This window comes from Neophocaena asiaeorientalis, unplaced genomic scaffold (genome assembly GCF_003031525.2).
Source record: "Neophocaena asiaeorientalis asiaeorientalis breed wild unplaced genomic scaffold, Neophocaena_asiaeorientalis_V1.1 scaffold362, whole genome shotgun sequence".
In the NCBI taxonomy this organism is placed as follows: domain Eukaryota; kingdom Metazoa; phylum Chordata; class Mammalia; order Artiodactyla; family Phocoenidae; genus Neophocaena; species Neophocaena asiaeorientalis.
The window spans coordinates 3,031,144-3,056,974 of NW_020175700.1; the positions used below are offsets into that span (position 1 = coordinate 3,031,144).

At 39.5% G+C, this 25,831-nt stretch overlaps 1 protein-coding gene across 3 annotated transcripts in view; it reads left to right on the top strand.

The window, feature by feature from the left end:
• Positions 1-20,631, top strand: part of ASB7 (ankyrin repeat and SOCS box containing 7) — a 48,967-nt gene extending 28,336 nt beyond the window's left edge. For 2 of the 3 annotated variants that reach the window (XM_024732076.1, XM_024732077.1), the window contains exons 5-6: positions 2,438-3,043; positions 17,277-20,631. In XM_024732076.1, coding sequence (XP_024587844.1) covers positions 2,438-3,043; positions 17,277-17,416 — 746 coding nt within the window. In that variant the 3' untranslated portion in view covers positions 17,417-20,631. The remainder of the gene's footprint in view (positions 1-2,437; positions 3,044-17,276) is intronic. The other variant, XM_024732075.1, reaches the window with a different exon arrangement.
• The last annotated feature ends 5,200 nt before the right edge of the window (positions 20,632-25,831 follow it).

Consider the following 25,831-nt stretch of genomic DNA (forward strand, 5'->3'; position numbering starts at 1 on the left):
CTGATACAATTTGTATTAAATAGGTTGCACCTGGGGGGAGAAAGCTTGCTAAAGTGGACAAAGTTATGAGGTGATGGGGCTACCATGTTAGTGTTCAGCGAAGGATTTTCTGTTGAAGGAACATTTGAACAGACACAGAGGAAGTGAATTCAGTTAAGTCAAAAAAGGTCTCTTCACATGCGCCCTGCACATTTCTTACAGAATTTATATCTAGGTGTTTTGTAGTTTCTGCTACTATTACAAATAAGATCTTTTTCTTATCTTATTGCATTGGCTAATAATCCTTAAATTAATTTTTGTTTTCATATTTGTCTTATATTTCCTATTTGTTAATTTCTTGAGGAAAGTAACTATACAGATTTTATACGTTGTTAACCTACAGTCTTCCTTCTGTGCTGTGTTTCCAGTGTGTGCTCAATTAATGGATTTTAGTGGTTTTTACTTAGACTAAGCAGATCATTGCTGTATTTGTTAATCTTTGTTTTTCCTAGCTCAGTATAGCACCAAGTTGTAGGTAGAATCTAAAAAAGACCTGAGGTGGAAAACTAAAGATGCCAGTGCAATTTTATGTAACATAATTTTAATTTTACTGTCAAACAAAGCGAGTATAGGATGCACATGAGACTGTTTGCTGGCAACTTTAAAGGCACCCATGGTGGATGAAAGGTGGGAGAAGTGAAAAAAGGTATTCTTGAATTTCACTAACAGATTAAAAGAGAATGTCTGGAAGCAGTTGATTGGTCAGATATAGATTAGGAATGGCCATCTTGGCAAGATTTACGGTTTTATTTGAATAGAAGGGGTTCTTTTATATTTCATGCCTGTCTTAGTCTACTTTAGGTAAGTGAGGTATCTGAAAACAGATTTGAGGGCTCAGCATCATCTGTCAAAATGGCAACAGTAGCTCATGTTCATGCCTTACCAGTAGATGGCAGCAATGTGCATTGTTTAAATATTCTTGCTCTTTTTTTAAAATTAAGTAGTGAATAGGTACTGTATATTTTTCTTTTAGTGAAGACCAAGGCAGATATGATACCATCATTTTCTTTAAACACATAAAAGTCATATTAGTGTTGTGTAATATCAGTTTATATGAAATAATCTTAGAAATTCAACTGATATAGCTTACCTAAAAAGTGTTAACTTTTTATAGCTTTTGTTGTAACTATTTCTTAATTGAAATTTGTATTCTCCACAGTATTATTACTATTTTAGATACAGTTTTCTGCCTCAGGTTTTTCTAAGAGACCAAGCTGTCATAAAATGTTCTAGGACTAAGCAACATTTTACTAAACAAAACGCAAGTGTTTAATCACATGACTGTGGAGGCTTTTTGTTTGTTTGTTTGAAGAACACTTATGAATTTTTCTCTTTCATGAACAAGCTAAAAATTAATGGTGACTTTTATAAGAAGAAAGTATTTTAATCCTTGGTAGTTAGGTCCAACCAGTTATCTTCACACAGAATTGCTGGCCTCCAGGAAGTGACCTACCTATAGCATATGAGGGTTCTTGCCCCTTTTCTGCCCTTGTCCAGGAAGGCTAGTGGGATGAGAGCTGTGTAGAACCGACCCTCAGCTTTAGGAAAGACTGGGGGCAGGTGACAAAAGTCTGTGACTTGAGGAGTCACACAGCAGATAAATCATTTTAGTTTCTTTTCTCTTTTATTTCTTTTTTTTCTTCCAGAAATCTGTCGATTTAGGAGAGAGGTTTGGAACTGTTTTAGAAAATAATATTTATTCAGTGCTGAGGTTTCTCCCAATTTTTCACACAATGTGTGCTGCTTAATTCTTAAAAACTCCAAAGTTCTTGTAAAACAAAGAATTCAGAATAGAGTTTTATCTTATAAAAACATGATTTATCAAGATCACTTAACATATATCTTACATGTTTTGGAATTCTTACAGATCACAGAAAACCTTTTTTTTTTTTTTTATTTTTACCTAATACACCCTAAAACAACACAGTCTGCCAGACCACAGTACATCCGTAATTTAGAGCAGCAGATGTTGCTACACATGCTTCTTTTTAAGACCAAGAAGCAGCAGAAGAGAAAATAAAACAAAAAGTTCAAAACAGAAGAGCAACATGAAACAGTACAGAGATGAGGGAGTTGGGAAGCCAAGGGCAATTGGTGAAATTAGCAAAGAGAGGGGATGTGGTGATCTGGACTCTGTGTTTTTTTGTATATAGCTTTTAAATGCTTTGTAAGTCATATACTCATCCTATTAATCGAGGTTTGATAACTTTCTACTAAAATTTTTTTTCCATTAAAACGGTATTTCAATTAAGCTGAGGCAAGAAGGACTTAATATTCATTATAGTGTTTAATCATTTCACATTTCATATGAGAATTGGCTAAGATGTGCTGTGCCATGGCAGAGTTCGTTGCTTTGTCTCAGAGTCTGCTAATGTTTTCATTTTGGTTTTAACTCTAGCTGATCCCACAGTTAAGGACTTAATCGGAGGCTTCACTGCACTTCATTACGCAGCCATGCATGGCCGGGCTCGGATTGCACGCCTGATGTTAGAATCTGAATACAGGAGCGACATTATTAATGCAAAAAGCAATGATGGCTGGACTCCCCTTCATGTGGCTGCTCACTATGGTAGGGACTCATTTGTCCGACTCCTACTGGAGTTCAAGGCTGAGGTCGACCCGCTCAGTGATAAAGGTACAACGCCGCTTCAGCTCGCCATTATCCGAGAGAGGTCAAGCTGTGTGAAAATCCTCCTGGACCACAATGCCAACATCGACATTCAGAACGGTTTCCTGTTGCGATACGCTGTGATCAAAAGCAATCACTCTTATTGCCGAATGTTCCTTCAGAGAGGAGCAGACACAAACTTGGGTCGCCTAGAAGATGGACAAACTCCTTTACATTTGTCTGCCCTTAGGGATGACGTGCTTTGTGCACGGATGTTATATAATTATGGAGCGGACACGAACACAAGGAACTATGAAGGACAGACCCCACTGGCTGTTTCAATAAGCATTTCTGGAAGTAGTCGACCGTGTTTGGATTTCTTACAAGAAGTCACAAGTATGTAATTTAATTATTACTACTATTACATTTTTTTTTTTAATTTTGCATCTTCTGAGGAGCTTAAGGTATTTTTACAACTTAAAATGACCAGACATTAATGATTCTTATTAGCCTTGCTCATTCCATTCATCTGAACTGAAAAGAAAGCTCTATATCACAGGATTTCATTAAAAATTCAGTTGTGTTACTACAAGTAAATGGGGGTAGATAGGGTGTTAGAACACCCTCGATGTTAGATGTTAAGATCGATGCTAGAACAAGGCAGTTCCTACTGGTCATAAACATAGTCTTTCCAGGCTTTCCTGGAATTGAGACTGAGGAATTAGGAGAATTTTGGACCTTAGCATCCATAGCTCTGGAGTGTCCTAGAATTTGTGCTTTATTGCTAAGCTGTTGCTCATGTTTTATTGTTGCTTTTCTTCTTCTTTACAATGTGAACACACATGAAATGGAACAGCAGTGTTATTTATCAGACATCCTAGTAATGCAGGTTAAGGATGATAGAAATCAGAAAGTGTTGTAAAGAAAAATTTGCTCCCAGTGGAAAATTTGGTGCCACTGTCTCTGGCCCACACAGGACTGTATAACTGACCTGTTTTTGTGTGGGCACTTTTTTTTAAAGCCAGGAAAAGTGTCTGACCCATTGTGTGTAGTGGTGCATGTGTTCGTGTTGTTTTTCGGATAGAGGTATTAGTTTGTGTGGAGTAGCCACCCTCTCCTATCCGACTTCCTTGTGACCAGTCGAGTATGTGTCTCAGAGCTTAACATCACACATGAAGCCACAGTCTATAAACAGAACATTTGTCTGCCACACTTTTTAATGAATTCCCCTTCCTCACCTAAGTTTTATGTTTCATTCATTGTTATGGAAGAAGAAACACATTCTGGGTACCAGGTACTGGAGGGTGAGGAGTTTACTTGACCTGCTTGTAAATAATCCACTGCCCCCCTGAGAGCTGAATTTGGGAGTAGAAAACTTCTGAAGAAATGAAGTGTAATTTGTATTTTGTTTATTCATAAGAAGGGAAGGATGAAATTATTACCACTAAGTATGTTCAGACTCAAGCATAAAAAGAAATCACACTCAGGATCTAACTCATGCTGTCCAATAGAACTTTCTGTAATGATGGAAATGGTCTCTGTGCTGTCGACTGTGGTAGCCACTAGCCCCATGTGGCTGTTGAACACTTATTATGTGGCAAGTGCCACGTAGGAACTGAATTTTAAATTTTATTTAATTAATTTAAATTTAAACATCCACAAGTGCCTAGTGGCTGTCGACTTGTACAGCACAGATACGCCTGCCTTGGGAGAGGTGTTTTGGGCTATCTGGTAGGTGGTCCCTTGCAGAAAGCTTTTGAGGCACACTGATGTACCCAGAGACAGGAGATGTTATGTGTGCTGATTCCTCCCCAGCTGACCCTTCAGATCCAGGCCGCATTTTAGGAAAAGACTACAGCAAAAATTCAAATGCTGATTCTCTCAGCAAATGTTCTAGCAGTTTTCATTTATATAGACCAGTAGGGGTGTTGGTGTAGTGAAAGATAAGATTACTCTTGAACTTGAGGTTAGAATTCTGTCGTGGTATGTAGCCTATAAAGTATATCTTATTCTTAATAAATTCTGAATATATTTTTGTTGTTGCTGCTATTGTTGTTGTTTTAACTTTAACACTAGAGGCTCATGGTTAAATTACCTTGTCTGTCTTCAGGAAGGCATGTTACACACATAAATGCCGCAGCCTTGTTTGTTAAATACTTTGCTCGGTGGTTAATGGTGGTAGACTAGGGCTAGACTATGTTAGACCAGCCGTGACTCTACCACATATTAGCTGTAACTTTGGGTGGGTTAGCTAACCACTTTGTGCCTCTGTGTCCTCATCTTAAAATTGGGGTAATTATATCTGTCTTAACAGGCTTGTTGTGAGGATTGAATGAGTTAATATTTATAAAGCACTTAAAACAGTACCTGGCACATTTGAAGTGCTATATATGTTTTTTTTAAATAAAATAATTAAGTGAGGGTAGATGAACAGCAAGAGCTGGCTTGCTACCTACAGAGTGAATCCCTTAGATTCTTATTCTACCCTAGCCTCTATTTTCAAATCTATAAACTGTTGTGTGGTCTGCATCTGGAGACAGGCAGCCAGGGGGATGGGGGGAGCTGCCCCTTCGTCCCCCGGCCCTTGGAGCTGCTCAGTTCCACCATGGAGTGCTGCTGGTGAGCAAGAAGGTTGAGTTAAAAAAGGGATTCACACATACCTTTAAAATTAGGGCAGATAGAAAAGTCGACGGGACTGCCTCTTTGTGTTTGAGTTCTCCACTGCACCTAGAGCAGAGCCATACACCTAGTAGGTCCTCAGTAAGTGTAGGTTGGTTATTGGCTGCATCCGTAAGGATGGTAGCTGAGCAAACTTGGGATGCTTTTCAGAAGCGAAGGACCATCTGTCCTTGGAAGGCTGCAGTTATCCTCTGTCTTCAGGTGATGCAACATAATTCATTACTTCTTGACTTTGCTGTCAGTGGTGTTTCCTGCCAAAAGCAAATTAAGTGTTTCTGCTTCACCTGTGCATTATTTATTAGATTTTCTTTTCCTAGTGAGTAATTATGTGCTAGAAGGACCAACTGTAGCTGATGCCCTCTGGAGGTCTGTACTGGCTCTCTTGGAAACCAGAGTGAGGACTTCCCTGGTGGCGTAGTGGTTAAGGATCCACCTGCCAATGTAGGGGACATGGGTTCGAGCCCTGGTCCGGGAAGATCCCACATGCCACAGAGCAGCTAAGCCTGTGTGCCACAACTACTGAAGCCCACGCGCCTAGAGCCTGTGCTCCATAATAAGAGAAGCCTGTGCACTGCAACAAAGAGTAGCCCCCCACTCGCCCTAACTAGAGAAAGCCCGCATGCAGCAATGAAGACCGAATGCAGCTAAAAATAAATTAATTAATTAAATAATTTTTAAAAAAGAAAAGAAAACCAGAGTGAAAGATGGTTGGGTGGTTCAGGGAGCCAGCAAGTCAAATCCCTGAGCTCCTTTCAGTCTTTACTGCTGCTGAGAGCTACCGCTCTCTAGGCCCCGAGTCCTTGGCCTCACATCTGAGAACTCAGACTCCTGAGGTGTAAGGACAGCAGAAATGCCACTTGGTGGTCTTTATTCAGGGCCATTTTACTAGAGAGCAAGTTATTTAAATTGGAATAACTCAAGATAATCATAATCCTAGAATCTAAAAGCTACTGTGGCTTTTTAGAAAAATTGCCGTAAAAACTCTGATACACACTCCATAAAAACAGAGCAGGTCAAGTGGCTTAGTTATAAGGTAGTATCTGTGGGTGCCTTGTTGGTCACAGTACAGGGAGAAGCCACAAAGAGGTGTTGTTAATTCTACAGACAGACTTCCAGAAACCTCTGCCTTCTAGAATGGCTGGAACTCAATGTGGTCACCTCCAGAAAGCCAGTCAACTGAAGGAGCAGCTTTTTTGTGCCCTGGAACTGTAAATACAGCTAAGAAGAGCCAAGGATCCTACCTGGAGAATGAGGATCACCTTGCTGAGGGAAAGGTGTTTCCTGCTTAGAGAAGCCAGTTTTTGGTCTTTTAGTTCTTTTACTAGATAAAAAAAGAGTGGAGCAAATAAACTAAAGGGACAACAACAGAGAGGGCAATGAAGATGTGACCGACGACAGGTAGAAATGGTGGTGATGACAGACAGCAGCAGACGTTCTGATGGAGGCCCATTGATGGAGGATGATGGAGGTCCGTTGATGGAGGTCTATTGGAGACACTCATTCTGAGGGTCTTGTAAATGCATGCAGTTAATTAAAGTAGAATAATTTGTACGTAGCGTTTGCACAGACACCATTTGGAGCTAAGAGGATCATGGAAACTCTGGCATATAGGAATGGGCAAAAATTCTCTAGCTGAAGATAAAGAGCAGAGATTGTAGGAATGTTTGCCCAATTCAAAAGAAAAAGTTAACATTTATGCACAAGAAAGGGCGAGCACAAGAAAATGTTGTTAAAAGAGGTACAACGTTAAAACTTCAAGAAAGACTATTTCATAAGTAAAGCTTACCCTGAGAAATGGTTAAATAATAATAGAACTCTCCTTGAGCAATGGGATTGTAATCTAGTGCTCTTTTCCCCTTATCATCTCCCTGCCCTACAATGTAAACTTTCCGAGTCAAGGAGTTACTCAGAATATGAAAGTTTTTTAAGAAAGAGAGAGATTTCATGAGAAAGCAGTTTTGCCCTCTCCCCTGTTTCATGCCCTGCCCCCTACCCCCAAATACCCACACCTTGGTGAGCTAGGAGGACTGCAGTGACTGGAGTCAGAGAAACATTTATTCTCCAGGTGGGGTAAAACTCTGGTGAAGTCTCTTCCCTTGGAGAACAGACTTTGTTATGAAGTTTCTGAGTGTATGTCAGATAGTTATTCTCACCCTCCCCCTGGCAGAGCCATGAGGGGGTCTTTATTGGCTCTTCATGTGAGAACCTGATGGGGTTCCTGAATGGAAAGCTCAGAACATCGGGTGTTTCCTAAGGCTGTGGCTCTCCCTCTCAGGCTGGTCCATGCACAGCTCCTGGCAGTTTGTCAAAATGACCATTTAAGTGTTCCTACCAGTTTGTGCCTCCAGTAGCTACTGCTGCAGGTGCACAGATTTCAGCTGTGACTCTAGATCTGATTCTCTCTCCAGATTTTATGGTGGAGGTTTGCCCTGTGACATCAGTTTACCGATGGGTCCTAGATAAGTCATTAATTTCAGTTTGTTTGGCTTTTTCTTCTTATAAGGACTGGAGTGAGGACTTCAAGTTCATTATATGTTGGAGCTGAAACCAGAAGTCTATTCATTATTTTTATCATTTTTACTTACAATGCGAAAATCATCCTATCCATGGTCCCTTGGGCTGAGTAGAGTTTTGCCCACTTGTATTCAGAGGCACATGTCTCCTTCATAGCGTCCTGGAGGTTTCTCAGCTGTGCCTGTGTCATGGTTGCTGTTGAATCAGCTGAGTCTGGTGGTGGAGAGAGCAGTTAATGGGCTCTTGACCCAGTGTCTGACTTACCTAATAAACTTGGGCAAGCTGCTTAGCCTCCACCTGCCTCGTGGGTCTGTTTCCTTCTCTGAAAAATGGGGGAATTAGACCATAGTCCGTGGAGTCCCTCCTTTTAAAAATTCTTGCCAATAAACACTCTTAAAGGGGATGATATCCTGCTGCTTGTGGTTTTATTTTATTTTGTTTCTGGATTCATGTAGAACAGTGTGGACTCTTGGGGGTCCTCAAGACAGTTTTAGGTGCCCATGAGGCCAAAACTAATTTCATAACAATACTAAGATATTATTTGCCTTTTCTTTTTTTTTTTTTATTGGAGTAAAATTGCTTTACAGTGTTGTGTTAGTTTCTGCTGTACAATGAAGTGAATCAGCTATATGTATATCTATATCCCCTCCCTCTTGGACCTCGCCCCCGCTTCCCCCCCAATCAAGGTCATCACAGAGCACTGAGCTGAGCTTCCTGTGCCACACAGCAGGTTCCCATGAGCTATCTGTTTTACACATAGTAGTGTATTTATGTCAAACCTAGTCTCCCAGTTCATCCCACCCTCCCCTTCCCCCCCGTGCCCACATGTCCGTTCTCTGCATCTGTGTCTCTGCACTGACTTTTGCACTGATGGTGTAAGAGCTGTGGTGGGTAAAATGACAGGTACCTCAGCATTAATCAAGGCAGTAGTCCCAGAGGGTACTAGTAGTTGTGTTCTTCACCACAAGGCAGTCTCAGTAAAGACTGTTCCAGTTCCATTTAGGAATCTCTTTGATTTAATTTTATTAAATCTTATCCCTTTCAGTATGTACCTTTTAAATATTCTGTGGGATGGAAGTTGAAAGTATTCTTACTGTGTAATGAAGTGCTGTGATTGAATGGAGGAAAAGTACATCTGTGATTTGTTTGAGCTGAACCAGCAGCATTTTTGGTGGAATACCATTTTTACCTGAAGGATGGATGGACAGCCAAACTATAGCTGTTTAGGCTTTGGTATTTGGTAGACATTTTGTTGAAAATGAATAAAGTGCATTTGTCACCTTAAGGAAAACAACTGACAGTATTTATGGGGAGTCATAAAATTTGAGCTTTCAAGTGAAAGTTAGAATTTTGAAAAGCTTGTGTTTTTGTATTTGCCACTGGGATATTGCCAGTTTCCCAACATGTAAAAACTTTTTTGAGATTAGTAGAGATAATAACAAAAGTAATTTTTTGATATCATGTAATAAATTGGGTCAACATTTGGAAGATCTGCATAATAACCCAGGTAACCAGTATTTTCCAAATGACTAATGCATGATGTTACCAAATCATGCATGGATAAAAGATCCATTCAGAGGGCAAAACAGACCAATGGATTTTAATGTGAAAGAGTATAAAGAAGTTCATTGTTGTGGTTTCAGATTCCATACTGCATCTAACCTTTAAAAAAACAACTCTTGTTGAGTTTTGGTGAAGTATCAAAGAAGATCCATGATTATCTAAAAAGGCCATTAAAATATTACTTCCTTTTCCAACTACCTATGTGAGTCTGGATTTTCTTCATCTACTTCAATCACGACAGCATATTACAACAGATGGTACGCAGAAGCAGATCTGTAAATCCAGCAGTCTTCTCTGAAGCCAGACCTAAGAGATATTTGCAGAGATGTAAAACAGTGCCACTCTTCTCATGAAATCTTTCTTGTTTTGAAAAGCAGCTTTTTCTTCCCATAAAAACTTATTTCAGGGCGGGGTGTAAAAAAAAAAAAAAAAAAAAAAAAACTTATTTCAACTGATAATAAATTTATTATTATTTTAAGTGAATCAATAAGTATTTTTAAAATTTCTGAAGTTTATTTTCTAGATATGATGAATATAGATGGATATAACACACATAAACAAAAATTCTTTGAGGTCCTATAATTTTAAGAGTGCAAGTCAGTTTAGAAGACTAGTACCCTGGATTCTAGATCCCAGTTTCAGAGATTCACCATGCACAGCAGCATATCAGAGGTGCCAAGGAGTCCTTGAGTAAGTTAACGACTTAACTGTTCACTAACACATTTTTTTTTTTTTTTTTACATAGCATAGCAGGCTCTCGTATAAATTACTCTTAAGGCAGAGAATATGCCAATTGGGTTTGTGTTTAATATCCAGAGGAGTCTAAGGTAATGCACTGATCTGTGTTTCTAGTAGATGCTGTCCAAATACTTGAAGCAGCTGCTCAGTATGCTTCAGTGGTAGGTAAAAGGTAGTGCTGGGTTGTATCAATATTTTGATTTGTATGTTTTAAGGAATTAAAGGAGTTAATAAAAGTAATTAATTATTTAAATTAAATTTTAAATAATTTTAATGTATTTAATAATTTCAATAATTTTAAAATATTTTATTTAAATAAAATCTTTTTAAATAAGTAAATTGACCAAAAGGAATTTGAAAAATAAAGGGCTCATACTTCTAAGAGAAAAAGATTAGGTAAATGGGAATGAGTTGGATAAACTGTTTTGCAGAAAATTAATCCATCAAGTACTTAAGATTGTTACTTTCTAGAACATCAGTTACAGGCATTTAAAAATACTATTTTATAAACACTACAGTAACCTGAAATCATGGGCATTTAAAAATACTATTTTATAAACACTATATGTTTTTATTTAAATATGTCTTTATTTAAATTTTAGTCATAGTCAAGTAGTATGTTTTAGCTGCAAAGTTTTAAACTTTAAAAAAAGTAAGAATATAAATCATGACTTTAATTTTAAGAAAGTGAAATTTAGGCTGTGGCTTTCTCAGCTAAGTCCAGCACAGCAACAGGTAGGTATGTAAGCAGATGACCCCATACAACCCCTCGGCATCAGGTGCCCTTACTCCTGTGTTCCTTTCAAATGCTTCTTTAATCAATTTCTTTGACTTTTTTCTTTCTTTTTTTTTTTAGTATGACTTACCAAAATAGTGTTACCTTAGTATAACTCTTTGGGGAAATAATTTGTGTAACACATTTTAACTAAGGTTATTTTTGATTATTGATTTTTCTTCTCATTGGGGATTTTGCTACACATCTACATTGTAGTCTTATTAGGTTATTTAGTCCCAATGATTAAAATCACTTTTAGAAATAAATAGTACACAGTTTTAAGTCAAATTACACCACATTTTAAGATTCTTTGATATGGAAAGTATAACCATATTCTGTACTATTTCTGTCATATTTGTATTACTTTCTATTTTTTATGTAGGCTTCTAGGGATTTCTGTTATTTGTTAGGAAGCAATATATGCTTTTGTTTGGCTTACTGCAAATGAGAAAAATAGGTCAAAGCTCGTGTGCCTGTGAAGAAAAATGTAACAAGTGGACAGATGTCATCAAGGCTGACATTGTGTACTTTTGGATTCTATCTAAGAGTTAAATCAGAGTAGCCTTTTATTTTACAATACCATGATCTTTATTTTGAGGTGAGCTCGCAACTACCTTTTTCCTGTAAAATAAGATTTAACACATTTCATAGTAAGTCCCTGTGAAGGGAATTCAGAGGCAAGGGCAAAGGAATAAAACGTGTTTATGGTAGGGTCTTAAAATGGGAAACTGAAATAAAACAAAGAGGTATTGGGAGACCATTCCAGATGTTGACCAAAGATGGAGAGTGCTAAATAAATAAGTTTAGCCTATTATAAATGCAGTGGTGGTCATGTCAAAAGGAGGTGCTTTAGGATATTTAATTTTCAAAATTATGCTGCTGCCCTGGTTTTGTAATTATACTAGACCAGACCCTTCAAAAGCTGATTTCCTATTTTATACCAGCCCAATTATTACTAATGATGGGCTTCTTTACCAAATGGAAAGACTAATAACCCTTTGAAGTATTATGTAATCCCATTGTAGTTCATTAGTATGAATAATAGTTTGTAGTGTTTCTGCATCCCCCATCGTGTTTATAATTCCTTAAATTTTACTCTTTTTGTGTGATGTCCCCCAAGGTCTCCCCTGTCATCCCATGGACAAGGCAGTTGCTATTTAACAGGACAGGAGTAATTTTCTAAGACACCTGGTAAACAGCGTGCACGTGTGTTGGTTTTTTGCTTTTGTTCCCTTTATTCTCTTTCTCTGCCTTCTTTTCCTCTGCCACCACCTCCTTTCTCTTGCCCCTTTAATCTCTGGGACAGTGCATTTTTAAGTACATAGTAGGTGCTCAGTAAATACTTTTGAGTGATATATTGACAAGAAAATAAATAATAGGCACATCTGAGAGATACTGCAGGTTCTGTTCCAGACCACTGCAATAAAGTGACTGTTGCAATAAAGCAAGTCATACAAATTGTTTGGTTTCCCAGTGCATGGAAAAGTTATGTTTAGACTATATTGTAGTATATCAAGTGTGCAATAGCATTATGTCTAAAAAAACAATGTGCGTATCTTAATTTTAAAAATACTTTATTGCTAGAAAATGCTAATCATCATCTGAGCCTTTAGCCTAGTAGTAACTTTAAGAAAAGGATCACTGATCACAGGTCACCATAATAATATAATAATAATGGCAATGTTTGAAATATTGCAAGAACTACCAAAATGTGACACAGAGACATGAAGTGAGCAAATGCTGCTGGAAAAATGGCACTGATAGACTTCCTCAATTCAGGGTTGCCACAGACCTTCAATTTGTAAAAAATGCAGTATCTGCAAAACACAATAAAACGAGGTATGGCTGTACTTCTTTTTCAGTCATAATCTTCTATTCCTAATATGATATTCTTGAAAAAATGGGTCCTTAAATAGTCTTAGAAATAACAGTCATTACAATTAGTCTTTATTACTCTTTATTATGTAGCCTGCTTTTCACTCAGTGCTACTACCTGGCAAGGTGAGGGAATATCTGTATATTTGTGGAGCAGTAGTATAACGACACAACCTCACTTCATCACTGCACAGCTTTTTTATACAAAGTTCTCACATCTCTGCCGAATCCAGGTCATGTAGTGATTTCCAGAATATGATTTCCATCAGTTTGCTCAGCACTGTTTCCCAGGACTAGATTACGAGTTGTTCTTTTACTGTTAAGTTGTCAGCTAGTTTTCTTACCATCTTAACACCAGGAAGCTTCATCTTCCAAAAAGGAGCCCTCTACTATTCTGAGAAGGGGAAGCAAAACATACCCTTACAAGTATTTAAAATTACTATTTTAACATTTATTTACCAAATACTCTATAGTTCTTACTATATGCCTGGGAACTATTGTAAGCACTTTACCAAAACTAATTCTTTTTGTGCTTGTAAGGCCTATTATGTAGGTGGTGTTATCCTTAGTTCATAGATGCAGAAACCAAGGCAGGAGGCTAAGTAGCTCACCCAAGAGCTGCTGGGGCCAGCAGTTGATGCTGGCTGCAGAGTTGATGCTTTTAACCACTCTGGCCTTTACCATTCAAGGTCTTTCTGCAGACAGGAATTATACATGGTCAGGAAATCTTCAAAAGATCACATTCTCCCCAAACATTAAAAGACTGCCACGACACACTGCTTAAGAAGAAGAAAATTCGGTAGCAAACTGAGTAAAACCTTCTGATATTTAGTCATAGAAAGTGCATTTTTCCCTGGGAAAGGCTAATGCACCAATAGCTTCTGAGGGTGGTAGTATTTCTGTAGCTGCCTCCCTTGAACTTATTAAACGATTAAAAGTCTCCCCTTTCCTCCAGCTTCTAGTAACATTTTTAAAACTTTCCTTTAAGCCCTGACCAACAGCCTCGTCAAAGCTTTTCCCCCCTGCCTGGTCCCAATGACAAAGCCATCTATTTTAGATTTTTTTTTTTAATGACAACCCCCTACTTCCACGTCCCAGAATCTCACTTGGTTATCTAATGCTGCAAATTTTAGTGGCTTAAAATAATAATAATTGATTATTTTACCTCTCTACTCCAAGCAGTGTCATCTGGAGCCACTTGACTGGGGCCTCTCCACTGTCAAAAGGGCTCACCCTGATGGCTGGCTAGTTGTGCGGGCACTTGGCTGGGAGCTCAGCCTGGATGTTGGGCAGTGACCTCAGTTCCTTTTTGTAGACTGCTGAGACTTCTTCATGGCATGGTGATAGCTGTGTGCCAAGAGTGAATGTCCCAAGAGCCAAGTGAAAGCTATGATCTGAGTTCCACCATAGTCATGAGCCCACCCAGTTTCAAGGAGAGGGAACCTAGATACCGTCTCTTAATGGTGGGGTATCCAGTCACATTGTAAAAAAAAGAGCATGAGGCATAGGAGATACTGTGGTCGTTTTTGGAGAGTATAATCTGCCACAAAACGAGACCATCAGAAGATCCCCTATTTGGAACCTGTTGTCTCCATCTTTTCTATCTTAGCTAAGCAAATTCCAATAATACAGGTTTTCCACATTGTTAGATGATATGTTTTCATTTAAGTACACATGTATATTTATATATGTCAATTCTATGTCATCTGTTTTTTGCCTGAATACATCATGGTTGTTCTTTTCATTAATATTATACTTGAAAAGAACCTGCCATCTATTAGGAAAATCAAATTCTTTAAAAAAAGAAGATTCAAATCTGATACATATTCTGGTTTGCATTTGCAGATCAAATACTATAAGCATTTATTGAAAAATGACAGTGATAATTTATTCTCTTCCTAAAGGTAGCCCATGAATGGTGATGAAAAATAATTCAAAACAGGTTAGAAAATGATTTGCCGTTGACATGGGTGTGTTTTGCAATGAGTTATACTTTAAGGACAAGCCTATTAAGTGTTCATTTGTTCAACTAGTATTTGTTGAGTATTGTGTTAGGCATTGGACTTTTGCATTGGCAGCCAGAAATCATCTTACCCTCGTGGAACATGTGAGGAAGATGGACATTAATGGGTAATCACCAAGTAAATGTAAAATCATAGCCTTGTTAAGTACTGTAGAGAAAAGGAGCTTGGAGAGAATCTGATGGGGAACCTGACCTCATCTCCCTTTCAGCAGTGCCCTTTTAGTAGAGATCTGGACGATGAGGGGGACATACCTCACCAAGAGACTCATGAGTGAGTGCTACAGCCTCACAGGGATCCTTATGCAGACATCCACAGATACACGTGCCCCTAGCTTACAGCCATTTTTAGGAAAGCAGTAGCTTCAGCTGTGATTCTGTTAAGAGACCATGTATTAAGTACCTCTTGGAAAGTACAGGCCTTACAGAGCAGAGGTCTAAGTTTTAAGGACTCTTTCTCATTTATAAAGAATTACTTAATTTTGAATAATGGTGATCCGTGTAAACGAGTACTATTCAAGTAAGTACTAAGTATAGCAGTAGTACTCCATGTATGGCCTGGGGACCTCTGGAGTTAGCCAGACCCTTTCAGGATATCGAGGTCAAAGCAATTTTCATAATAATACTAAGACATTATTTGTCTTTTCCACATTCCTTCTTTTATGAGAGTAAGTGGACTTCCCCAGAGACTGGATGATGTGGTTTCATCACAACAGATTGGGTGTAGGAGCATATATGAGAGTTCAGCTATCATCTGTTAAGCCAGACCTTTAAAAGGTTTTCAGAAATGTGAAAGAATGCCATTCTTCTCATTTATTTTTGAAAATATTGTTACCTTCATAACTATGGTATTTATGTTAACTAACATATAATGGGTTTATCTTTGTTATTTTTAAATGAATTAAGTATTTCTGAAATTTCTGTTTTAACTTCTAATATGGTGAAGTGTAAAGAGTTTTTTTTTTTTATTATTATTTATTTATTATTTATTTATGGCTGCGTTGGGTCCTCACTGCTGCGCACGGGCCCCCTCCAGTTGCGGCGAGCAGGGGGCCACTCTCCGCTGCGGTGCGTGGGCCTCTCATTGCGGTGCCCCCCCGTTGCGGAGCCGGGCTCCAGGCGCGCGGGCCCAGCAGTCACGACCCACAGGCTCTAGATCTCAGGCTCAGTAGTTGTGGCTGGCAGCTCTAGAGCGCAGGCTCAGCAGTTGTGGCTCACAGGCTCTAGAGCCCAGGCTCAGCAGCCGTGGCGCATGGACTTAGCCGCTCCACGGCACGTGGGATCCTCCCAGACCAGGGATCGAACCCGTGTCCCTTGCATTGGCAGGCGGATTCCCATCCACTGTGCCACCAAGGAAGTCCCTGTAAAGAGGTTTTGAGGCCAAGAAATTTGAGAATCGCTGAAGTATAGCATCCTGCTTGACTTTGAGCATGTTACTTAGAGATGCAAGCAGTCTGTAAAATGGGGATGTTGATCAAAGTACTTCCCTCGTAAAAGGATTAAACGAGTTAGTATATGTCGGGAGCTTATAAGACTACATGGCACAGAGTACACATTCAACATATGTTAGTTTGTATTATTATTACCATTTAATATGAAAGTAGAATTTATGTGAATCCAAACACTTCTGAGGCTCTGTGGCAAAGAATTTTTGCTTGTGTTTGTGGTCATCTGTATTGATTCGGTAAAACAAAGTATTCAAAAGTGAAAGAAATTGCATTTTGTAATTTTTCTTTTGAGTTGGGTTATAGCAGAGGTTTTTATTGGCAGATGGTCAGGGTGGCATGTCTGAAGAGATGGGGATTCAGAATAGCTTGGGGTGCTTTTTCTGCCCCCCCCACCCCGCCCTCCCAGTCCACGCTCTCCCCACAGCCAAGTTCTGCTGTGTCCAGAATCATGGTGAACAGCGGGGCAGATGTCATTTGGGAGAGATCCCCAGGATTGTGTTCTGTGCCCTGGACAGTGAGCTGACAGGAGGAGCCATGTTAGAAAGCATCTCTTTTAGTTCTCTCACTTTTCAGGTTGAGAAACTGAGTGATTTGCCTCACACTGGTTCACCCAGCATATTAGAGGCCTACCTGGGACAATAACTGACATTCCAGTTTGTACTGGTAGGCATACCAGGCTTAGAGTCAGAAGATCTGGTTTTAGCCTCTGTCTAAAAAGCTTTAATTGGTCATCTGACATTGAGCAATTGACTAAAATCCCTGATCTTTAGTGTCCCTATTTGTAAAATGGAGGTGAAAATATCGACCATCCCAGGGATGTGAAAAGGATCAAATGAGATGCCATATGAAGGTACCCAGGACATGTCCTCTTAGCTAGAGTCTCTCTGATCCTTTGCATGTAAAGTCCACAGAGAGACACTTCCCAGTGAAATAAACTATTCTTTTCAAAACCTTAAAGCCCGCCTTAAATGTTGTGCTTTTCAGCTTTGTAACATTTTCTTTTTTCTGTCTTTATAGGACAGCCCAGAAACTTGCAGGACCTGTGCCGAATTAAAATTCGACAATGTATAGGCCTTCAAAACCTAAAGCTACTTGATGAACTACCAATTGCCAAGGTCATGAAAGACTACTTAAAACACAAATTTGATGATATCTGATATACACAGAACTGTGAGCAAGATTAGGAGTTATATTCCAGATACTTAAAAGGCTTTTTGCCTTGCACAAAGTATATCCTATGCAATTTCTGATTTGCTGTGAAATCAGAAAGCAGGTATACACTTTTAGGTTTTGTTTGTTTGTTTGTTTGGTTTTCATTGTAGGGGAGGGATGTTTTTATATATATAAACACACACACACACACACACACACACACACACACACACACACACACACACACCCCACATGCTTGAAGGTCTTAATTTGGTTTCTTGGTCCAAGTTTACGAGGTTCAAGCTTTCTATACAATATTGCATTTAAAACAGTTGTTTTTCCAGAATGACACAAGCAGGTTAGGAGTGGAGAATTTACCCTTTCCAAGTGTATGGTTTCATTGACGTGCACAATATTATAAACCAGCAGGGCACTTGTTACAGTTTGGAGGCACAGTTTTACCCGGGGCATCCTGGGTTCTACTGGAAAATGCTCTAAGAAAATTTTAAAGTAACGCTGTCACCTCAGTCATTTTTAATGAGTACAAATTGGCTGTTTCAAACTGTTCTTTTCCTAATTAATGTAGCTTTGGATGACATAAATCCATTACCTCTGCTTTCCTGTTGGTGTGCTCTTGTTTTAAACTTATTTTTTTAACAACTGTAGTACACTACCCAGAGACGTTGCGTCTCAACTTCTGTCTCTAGTTGAATTGTGCTTTTAAAAAAACTAATGGGAAAGAAAATAACTTTATAAAGCCCGTGTATTCTGTTTTTAAAACAGTGCCTCCAGTGCAGTACTCTTTCTGGTGTATTTTATCCATTATTTCACTTGATGTTCCTCATTCCACAGCTGGCTTTGACATGCCTGTGAGAACAGGAACCACCACTAATTTTAATTGCAGAACCATAGTATGTCAGTTGCAATTTCCATTTTAAGCTTTGTCTTTTACTTCACTTTAAGCCCCAAATTTCATGTCCTGGTGGTAGAGTATTCCCTAAAAATAGCCCCAGATATTGTTAAACCATTTGGCTTTAATGGTTAAATAATTTGGGGTGGTTTCATGGTGTTTTTTTCCTCCCAGTTGAAATAAAATTTCTAAAGGGTAAAATTTCTAATGGGTGCACATTTGTAAATCTGGTTAATTCCTAATATGCTAATTAAGCATTTCCTATCTATTTTAAAGTTATGCACAGTGACGCTCTTCAGAACAGTTATTTTCTGGGTTGATTGGCATATGTTTGCAGTGTAAACATAAATATGATAAAGTGTCAATAACAATGGTTCTAGAGGCATTAGAGATCTATGGTGATGCCCTTGGAAATGAGTTCTGTGCTTGATTTGTCATCATATTAGTTTCAGAAGAAACTTTAAAAATATCCCAGTATTGTTCTTAGTGCTTTAGGAAATTTCAGAATAGTTACATACCAGTAATAAATTCGTTATCAGAAGTTTACAAGATGAAGGGCTTCTCTTGTCTGAATTTCACCTGAAAATTAGGAGTCTACTCTGGCTTTACCCTTTTCAGAGCCAGCAGTGTTATTTCCTCAAGCACAGAGTTTATTCTCTTGGATGCAGAGTAGCTGTGGCATCAGATGTCTGATCTGCTGGGCCTAGGCTGGGTACAGGTTTCTGAAGAACGGGCAGCTTCGGGAAGAGGTTGTTGTGGGGGATCACGGATGGGCTACGTAGCCTCTTCTACAGAGAGCCACTAAGAGTGTGGCCAGTTTTGTAACCATCCCCAAACTGTAACTGGAACATGATGGATAGAAATGGGTGGTCTGTCTTTTTTTTTTTTCCTAAAAATATCTCCAAAAAGTTATCTTCTGAGAGAGAGTCCTTTATGAAGCTAGGAGCTGAGCTGTGTTCTCATTCTGGAAACCAATAGCCAGGTCAGAGCTAGGACACATTTGCGGCATCAAGGACCTGGCATGGCCAGAAATGAATTGTGTTACTTCTCCCTGAAACCCTGGACCCAGGGAGACGAGGAGATGGGAGGGCTTGTGGGGTCCTGCACTCTGAGCAGTGGTGTTAATGTTACATTTGCACAGGACTTATTTCCTCATGTGTCTATTAATTTATTCAGTTAGTTCAAAATGATTTTCTTTCCCCAGCCAGTCAAAGGTTTCCAAATTAAGTTAGCCACTGAGTTTGAGTCAGGGAATTCAAAGTAAAAAGGTCAGATGAAGGTAAATTCTTTGTTCTGCATTGCTGCTGCGACTTCAGAAAAAAATTATGAATGCTCTTCCTGGAATCAAAATTTCTATTTAATGAAGAAGTGTATAATTCCATTATTTATTGTTTGAGGTTTCATTTTTCTGGAAGTTTAAAAAGAATGTTTTTGTTGTTGTTGTTAATAGAATCCCAATCACATATCATATTTAACAGTAACTAAAATGTCTCCAAGTTGGTAACTGGTGGAATATAGGGATGAACGTGCCAGTCTGCACTTGAATTTGATTGGCAGAGAAGCTTTCTGTAGTAACATAATGAGAACAAATATTTTCAGAAAATCAACTGATTGGTTTTTCCAGAATCTTGACTGAAATGTTCAGAATAGTATCAAATTTGTCACTGATCCTTCTATGTTTCTTTTGAAATTTATTATTTAAGCCTATTACTAAACCTTTATAGAAATATATTTGGCAAGTACACCAAAGAAACCAGCTCATAAAAGATTATGATCATTAATGAACTGCAAACCTCATCTTTTAAAAACAGATTTTTTTGTGTGTAAATATTTGTGTTTATAAATGTACAGCAGAGTAAGTTTTTTAGATTATTTAATTCCCATATTTCTAAACTATTTACCACAGAATAATCCATGCTTGTTAGTTTGGAGGACTTGACTATTTTGTTTTTTTAATTCATTATCAGTCATGCTTGGAACAGCATTTCCGCTAGAGAATTCAGTGTTCTGGCAGTAGCAAGAGTACACATCTGGAGCGTGAGGGAGTCTAGCTTGATTTGTCAGATACACACCCTATGAGACGAAAATGTGTAGTTTAATTACCAGAGTGGACCATACAAAAACTGAGATTCTAACTTTCTTGCAGAATTGCTCATCAGCCCAGAATGTGATTGGGATGAGGCCCTTTGCCCACAAATTTAGCTTTCATGTAACTCCTAGTGTGTTATATCATAATGTATTTTGTTCTTCCTTTGTAATGTAAGTTTTGCTTTGGGTCAATTTGAATTAAAAAAAAAACTTAAATCTGGTTTAAAACATATTGGAATTGTGTTTTATTTCTAGTCTATTTGGTCTAGAATACTTAACCTTTTAATACTTCCAGCTATTTGGTCAAAAGAAACAGAATGCTGTCTTTCATTCCTCAGCATTTTAGATAATTGGGAATTGTGTAAGAATGTGATACAGAAAACAGCACCATTTTGGATCAGATAAGGAAGCCCCCCTCCCTTTTTTAAGGTATTCTGCAAATACCTACCAACAAAAGACTATCTATCCCATTCTTGAGTGTGTTGATCCAGCACTGAGCCTTTTGGGGCCATATTCACCTCTGCCTCACCTTGACTGAGGACAGAGTTTGGACCACAGCATCTCTAAGCACAGAACAATATATTCAGTTAAACAATTAATTTGAGGTGGTTTATTAGCTTACAAGAGATAGAAGGAAAATAACTTTGCTTTCATATTTCCTCTGTATATAAGCACAGCTTGATTTAGGAGAGACCTCAGACTAATGTGAATGATGCTGTGCTAAGAAGAAGGGAGGACAGACGACTTAGCACCCCGTGCAGAAACGCAGTGTTTTGCTACCATAACCTTGTTACAGACTTGTCCAGGGTTTGGCACAAATGAAAGCCAAGAATGGGACATCTGAAACTGTTCCTAATGATCAGCAGGGGAGTTCAGATGTGAAAAAGAGCTGTGTTGCTTGGAAATCTTGAGGTCATTCCTTTTCCAATATGATGTAAGTAGTGTATTGTTTTTTCAGCTGAAAGACAGCTTACAAAAATGGCTTTCTAGCTATTGATAAAACAGATTATCTACTTTATAAAAAAATATTTCCACATCCCATGTAGTTGGGTTTCAAAGGTAAAAGAAAGTGGATTTTTGTATCATCTTTGTATTTATGTAACAATGTAGCTTTGTGTTCTCTTAACACGTCTGACAGACTTTGATGTTAGCATTTATATTAGCTTAAATACCAATAAAGATTTTAAATATCCACTGCCAGATACTGTTATTTAGGTTGATGTAGACTCCTAAGATACCAAGGCAAATTTGTCTTTATTTTATCATTAGTTATTCTGTCATTACCTATAAGGTCTCTTAAGTCTTAGATGAAAAGCAGAGGGTCAGCCAGCATATGGCTCTGCTGGAGCCCATGACTCTTCTCGTATGCTGCTGATAAATAGTGTTCAAAATCTTGTACTATATTTCTCTAAGATCATGGTATATTTTATAGATACTTCTTTATCTTCCAGAAAAACTCTTGATTCCTGAGTGACAGTTAACATGCTCAATCCCATATGAAAAAAGACTGAGGTGCTTTGCACAAGGTCCTATGAGAGATCATCATTGTGTGAATAAAACCTGGCAATAGCTCTGTTGCTGCAGAGCATGGTCTCTTGTCCTGCAGGGGAGTGTCTTCCACCAAGTGTTGCTCTTTCCATTTCTCACTCACCTGTGCCCACAGTGCCTCGTGCTGGGTTTCAGTTGTGCTAAAATGCTTTATCAATTCTGAAGACCCATAAACCATTAGAAGTAAAGGATCAGATTAAAGCAAAATATTTCTCTTCTGTTGCAGATATGACCTTTAAGAAAAAATCATGTAATCGTTTGTAGTTATTGTAAATATATTTTAAATTAAATCTTGGTTTGTTCCGGCATCTTAAAAATCACACTCAGAACCTTTTTTTTATGTTTTCCTGTAATTAGGAAATTGTTTTAAGTGAATGCAAATGTAATTTATGTTACATTAGGTAGTAATTAAGTGACTCACTTTTCTGTGAAATAGCATTTTATGAATCAGAAATGAGATGGCTTAATTTGGATGAGGGGATTCAGTTGAAGCTGAGAAACTCAGTTATGTGCTGAGTAGACTGACCCTTTGTGACTGACACAGAGGTAATCCAGCTGCAGATATTTCCTATTTTATCTGGCAAACAGAGTCTTATTTTTCTTGCTGCTCAGTCTTGAGCTGATGTTGCTTTTCTTCCTCTGATAGTTTTGGGTCAGGTCACTGCTCAGTTTTCTTTTTCTTTACTGAAAAAGAAGAACACTTGTAGGGGTGGACTTACTGTACATGACCATTTTATATTTCTCTAGAGGTTTTCTAGATTTTCCCTCTCTTACTTCTGTCCACTTAACCCTTTTGTGAAGTACACACACGTGCACAAATCATGGCCTCACCAAGTTGCTTTTTTGACTTTTGAGCTCCCTGATTGCTTGTTTTCCCTGCCTTACCTGGTTGGAAATACAGCTTAATATCATTTAAGAAGCCTAATAAGTAAGTCTGGGCTACATCCATTTCCCATCTTGGGTAGCACCAGAGAGGAACAAATTGCATTTCTTCCTGGTTTATTACGTGTTCTTAAGAAATCATTTTCTGTGAGTCCTTTGCCCAGTGGGCTCCTTGAGGATGGACCCTGGGTCTTATTTGCCTGAATCTCAAACAGTATTTGCTGAAAGAATCAGTTTTCCAGAGCCATAGGTACATGTGGCAGTTGGTCCTCAGCCAGTAACTTTATTCCTTCAAGCTTCCAAGGAACCCAGGGCCATGTGGATGACAGCATCAGCATTTCCCAGCTCCAAATCTCAGGTAAGTATTGTCCTAATTCCTGCCAGTGTTGACTTTTGCTGTTCCTTCCTCCCTTCTGCCCCCACCTCTCTGCCCTCCCCTCCATCATGGTCACTGAGCAGTGGACCCATATGATCAATGGTGTGTGGACACTGGGATGGCACACTTCCAAAGAGATGCCACAGGGCTCTGGTCATGGGGAATTCTGCCTACTTGGAGTCTCCCTCCCTGCGCTCCCGCAGTGTGTTGAGCCTCTGAAGGATCACACTTCTCCTGAGGACCCTCCATGCATGTCTAGCTCAGAGCTTCCCAGCAGTGACCCCAGCTCACTGATGTGTCTCTATGGGTTACAGCTGTGCTCTCCTCACATCTCAGGGCAGCTAGGTGGGGACTGAGGTAGAGCCCCTGGTTCATCACCCCCGGCTGTGCTCTTCCCCAGTTTCCCACGGGCAGCACGAACGACGTCACTGTTTATGTAGCAGGGGAGCACTGCATAGCTGGCTCCTGCGTCTAACTGTTGCTCCTCTCCATGGTGCCTGCCACACAGTGCCTTTCACATAGTGGGTGCTCAGTTGTTATTCTTCAAATGAATTAATCTAGTCCAAGCCCTTTCTTTTACAGGCAGGGAAGCCCTTTTTTATGGGTTGAGAATTGAGGTGACTCAGTAACTGTGGCCCTGCCTGTAGTGGCTGGCAGTGAAGGGCACAGCAGCCAGCACTCCTCAACCTCTGGTTCTTCAGCGATCCCAGGTTCGGGTGGCTTGGCCCTCACTTGCATCCGGTGTTTTCTGTGGAACAGAAACTGACCCCTTGTTAACAGAGCAATGATGGAATGAGATACATTTTGGCAAGAGTTGGCAAGGCTCAGGACTCTATACGTATAGTTCCTGGATTAAAGCTCACACATCCATAAAACTGCCTCTAATTTCCTACAGAATGCTTCCTGAGAGTTCCATCTTGGTCTCCGATGTGCCTTTTTGAAAAATCATGACTGGGGCTTCCCTGGTGGCGCAGTGGTTGAGAGTCCACCTGCTGATGCAGGGGACACGCGTTTGTGCCCTGGTCTGGGAGGATCTCACATGCTGCAGAGCGGCTGGGCCCGTGAGCCATGGCTGCTGAGCCTGCATGTCCAGAGCCTGTGCTCCGCAACGGGAGAGGCCACAACAGTGAGAGGCCTGCGTACCGCAAAAAAAAAAAAAAAAAAATCATGACTGAAAGGGCTTAGGTTCTGGGGGTGACCTTAGGAACGGCATCGCCAGCCTCCTGAGCGTGGGGATAGGAATTCTCATTGTGCTGTGCTTTTGTTTTGCTCTGTGTTTACAAGGCGAGTTGAATAACTGCATATATGAGGCTGCTCAACGATGCCAGTGGCGTTTATACTCAGCATTTTTTCCCTTTAAGTTTTCATTACAGGCAGCTAAGAGATTGATCCACCACTGTCTTTTCATCATATTTTATGATCCCTCACATTCACAGTATGTATTTCCATTGAGAGTTAAAGACACTTGCAGAGGAGTAGAGAGGAGCTTGGACATTTTGACTTAGAATTAAAGTTGAACTGAAACAAATTGCACAAATCCTTGTATCACATAGCAATTGTTATGTACACTTTAAAGTAAGCGTTTCTTACCTGGAGGCCTCAACTGAAATTTTTCTGTAAGAAGCTGATTGATAAATTTTTGTCAGGTATTTATCTCTAACAAATAGAAAATAAGACTTGTCAATTTAGATGTGGTTGGCTGAGTGGAGCTGCTGACTTGGAGGATGTCACCTTATTAGTTTACCCTAATTCATCAGTCCTTGAGACTAAAGTTATAATGCTTTTATTCCAGAAAGTACTGTCGACTCAAATAAATATACTATCCATAGAATATTTTGAGGTCCCATGGTTAAAATTACAGTGGACATGTCAGTAACAAGGTGGTCATTTCTCTTCCAGCTTCCTGTTAAACCCAATGAAAGTCACCACCACCTCTCCACCCCTGGCAGGTGTTTCTAGAGCATGAGGTGTAGGGAGTTAGGGCCTCCACCTGCTGATGTAATATCAGTGGTGGAGAGATGGAAGTCCCTTGCCTCATGCCTCTCCTTCTGGGGAGAGTGGACCCTGCGAGAAATGGGCCAGGTACACAGCTACAGTCTGATGACAAACAAGGTGCACCAGGAACCTAGTTCTGAGCCAGGCAGAACTGGTAGCAATAACAGCCTTGCCTTGGCTCCTTAAAGAATGAGGGACACTGCCTTGCCTGGACCTGCACAGCGTTGCCACTGCGTCCTACACCCAGTATGGCCTAGGAAGCAGCAACTTCGCTGCAGCCTGTTCAGAACACTTGTCTTTAGTCCTGCTTCCTATTAAATCTGTCCTTAGGCATATCTGCTCCGTAACGTGTAAGTGACAAATGTGTGTTGTCATCCACCCCTGGAGGGATGTGTTTGTACACGTGTGTGTCTTAGAAAGAAAGCCTTAGAAGACAAGGATAAGGTTCTGATTAAAGAAATGTGTTGGGGAGGAGAGTGTTACTCTCCTCCCCAGGGAGTGGGGCGGGCCTGTGGCGCCTCTGCAGAGAGGTCAGCTGTGGTTGTATGTTGTGAGCACGGCTTCTGTGTTGAGAGTCGCCTGTGGACTTACAGTAATGGGCTGGTCAAGTCTGGAAGGGGA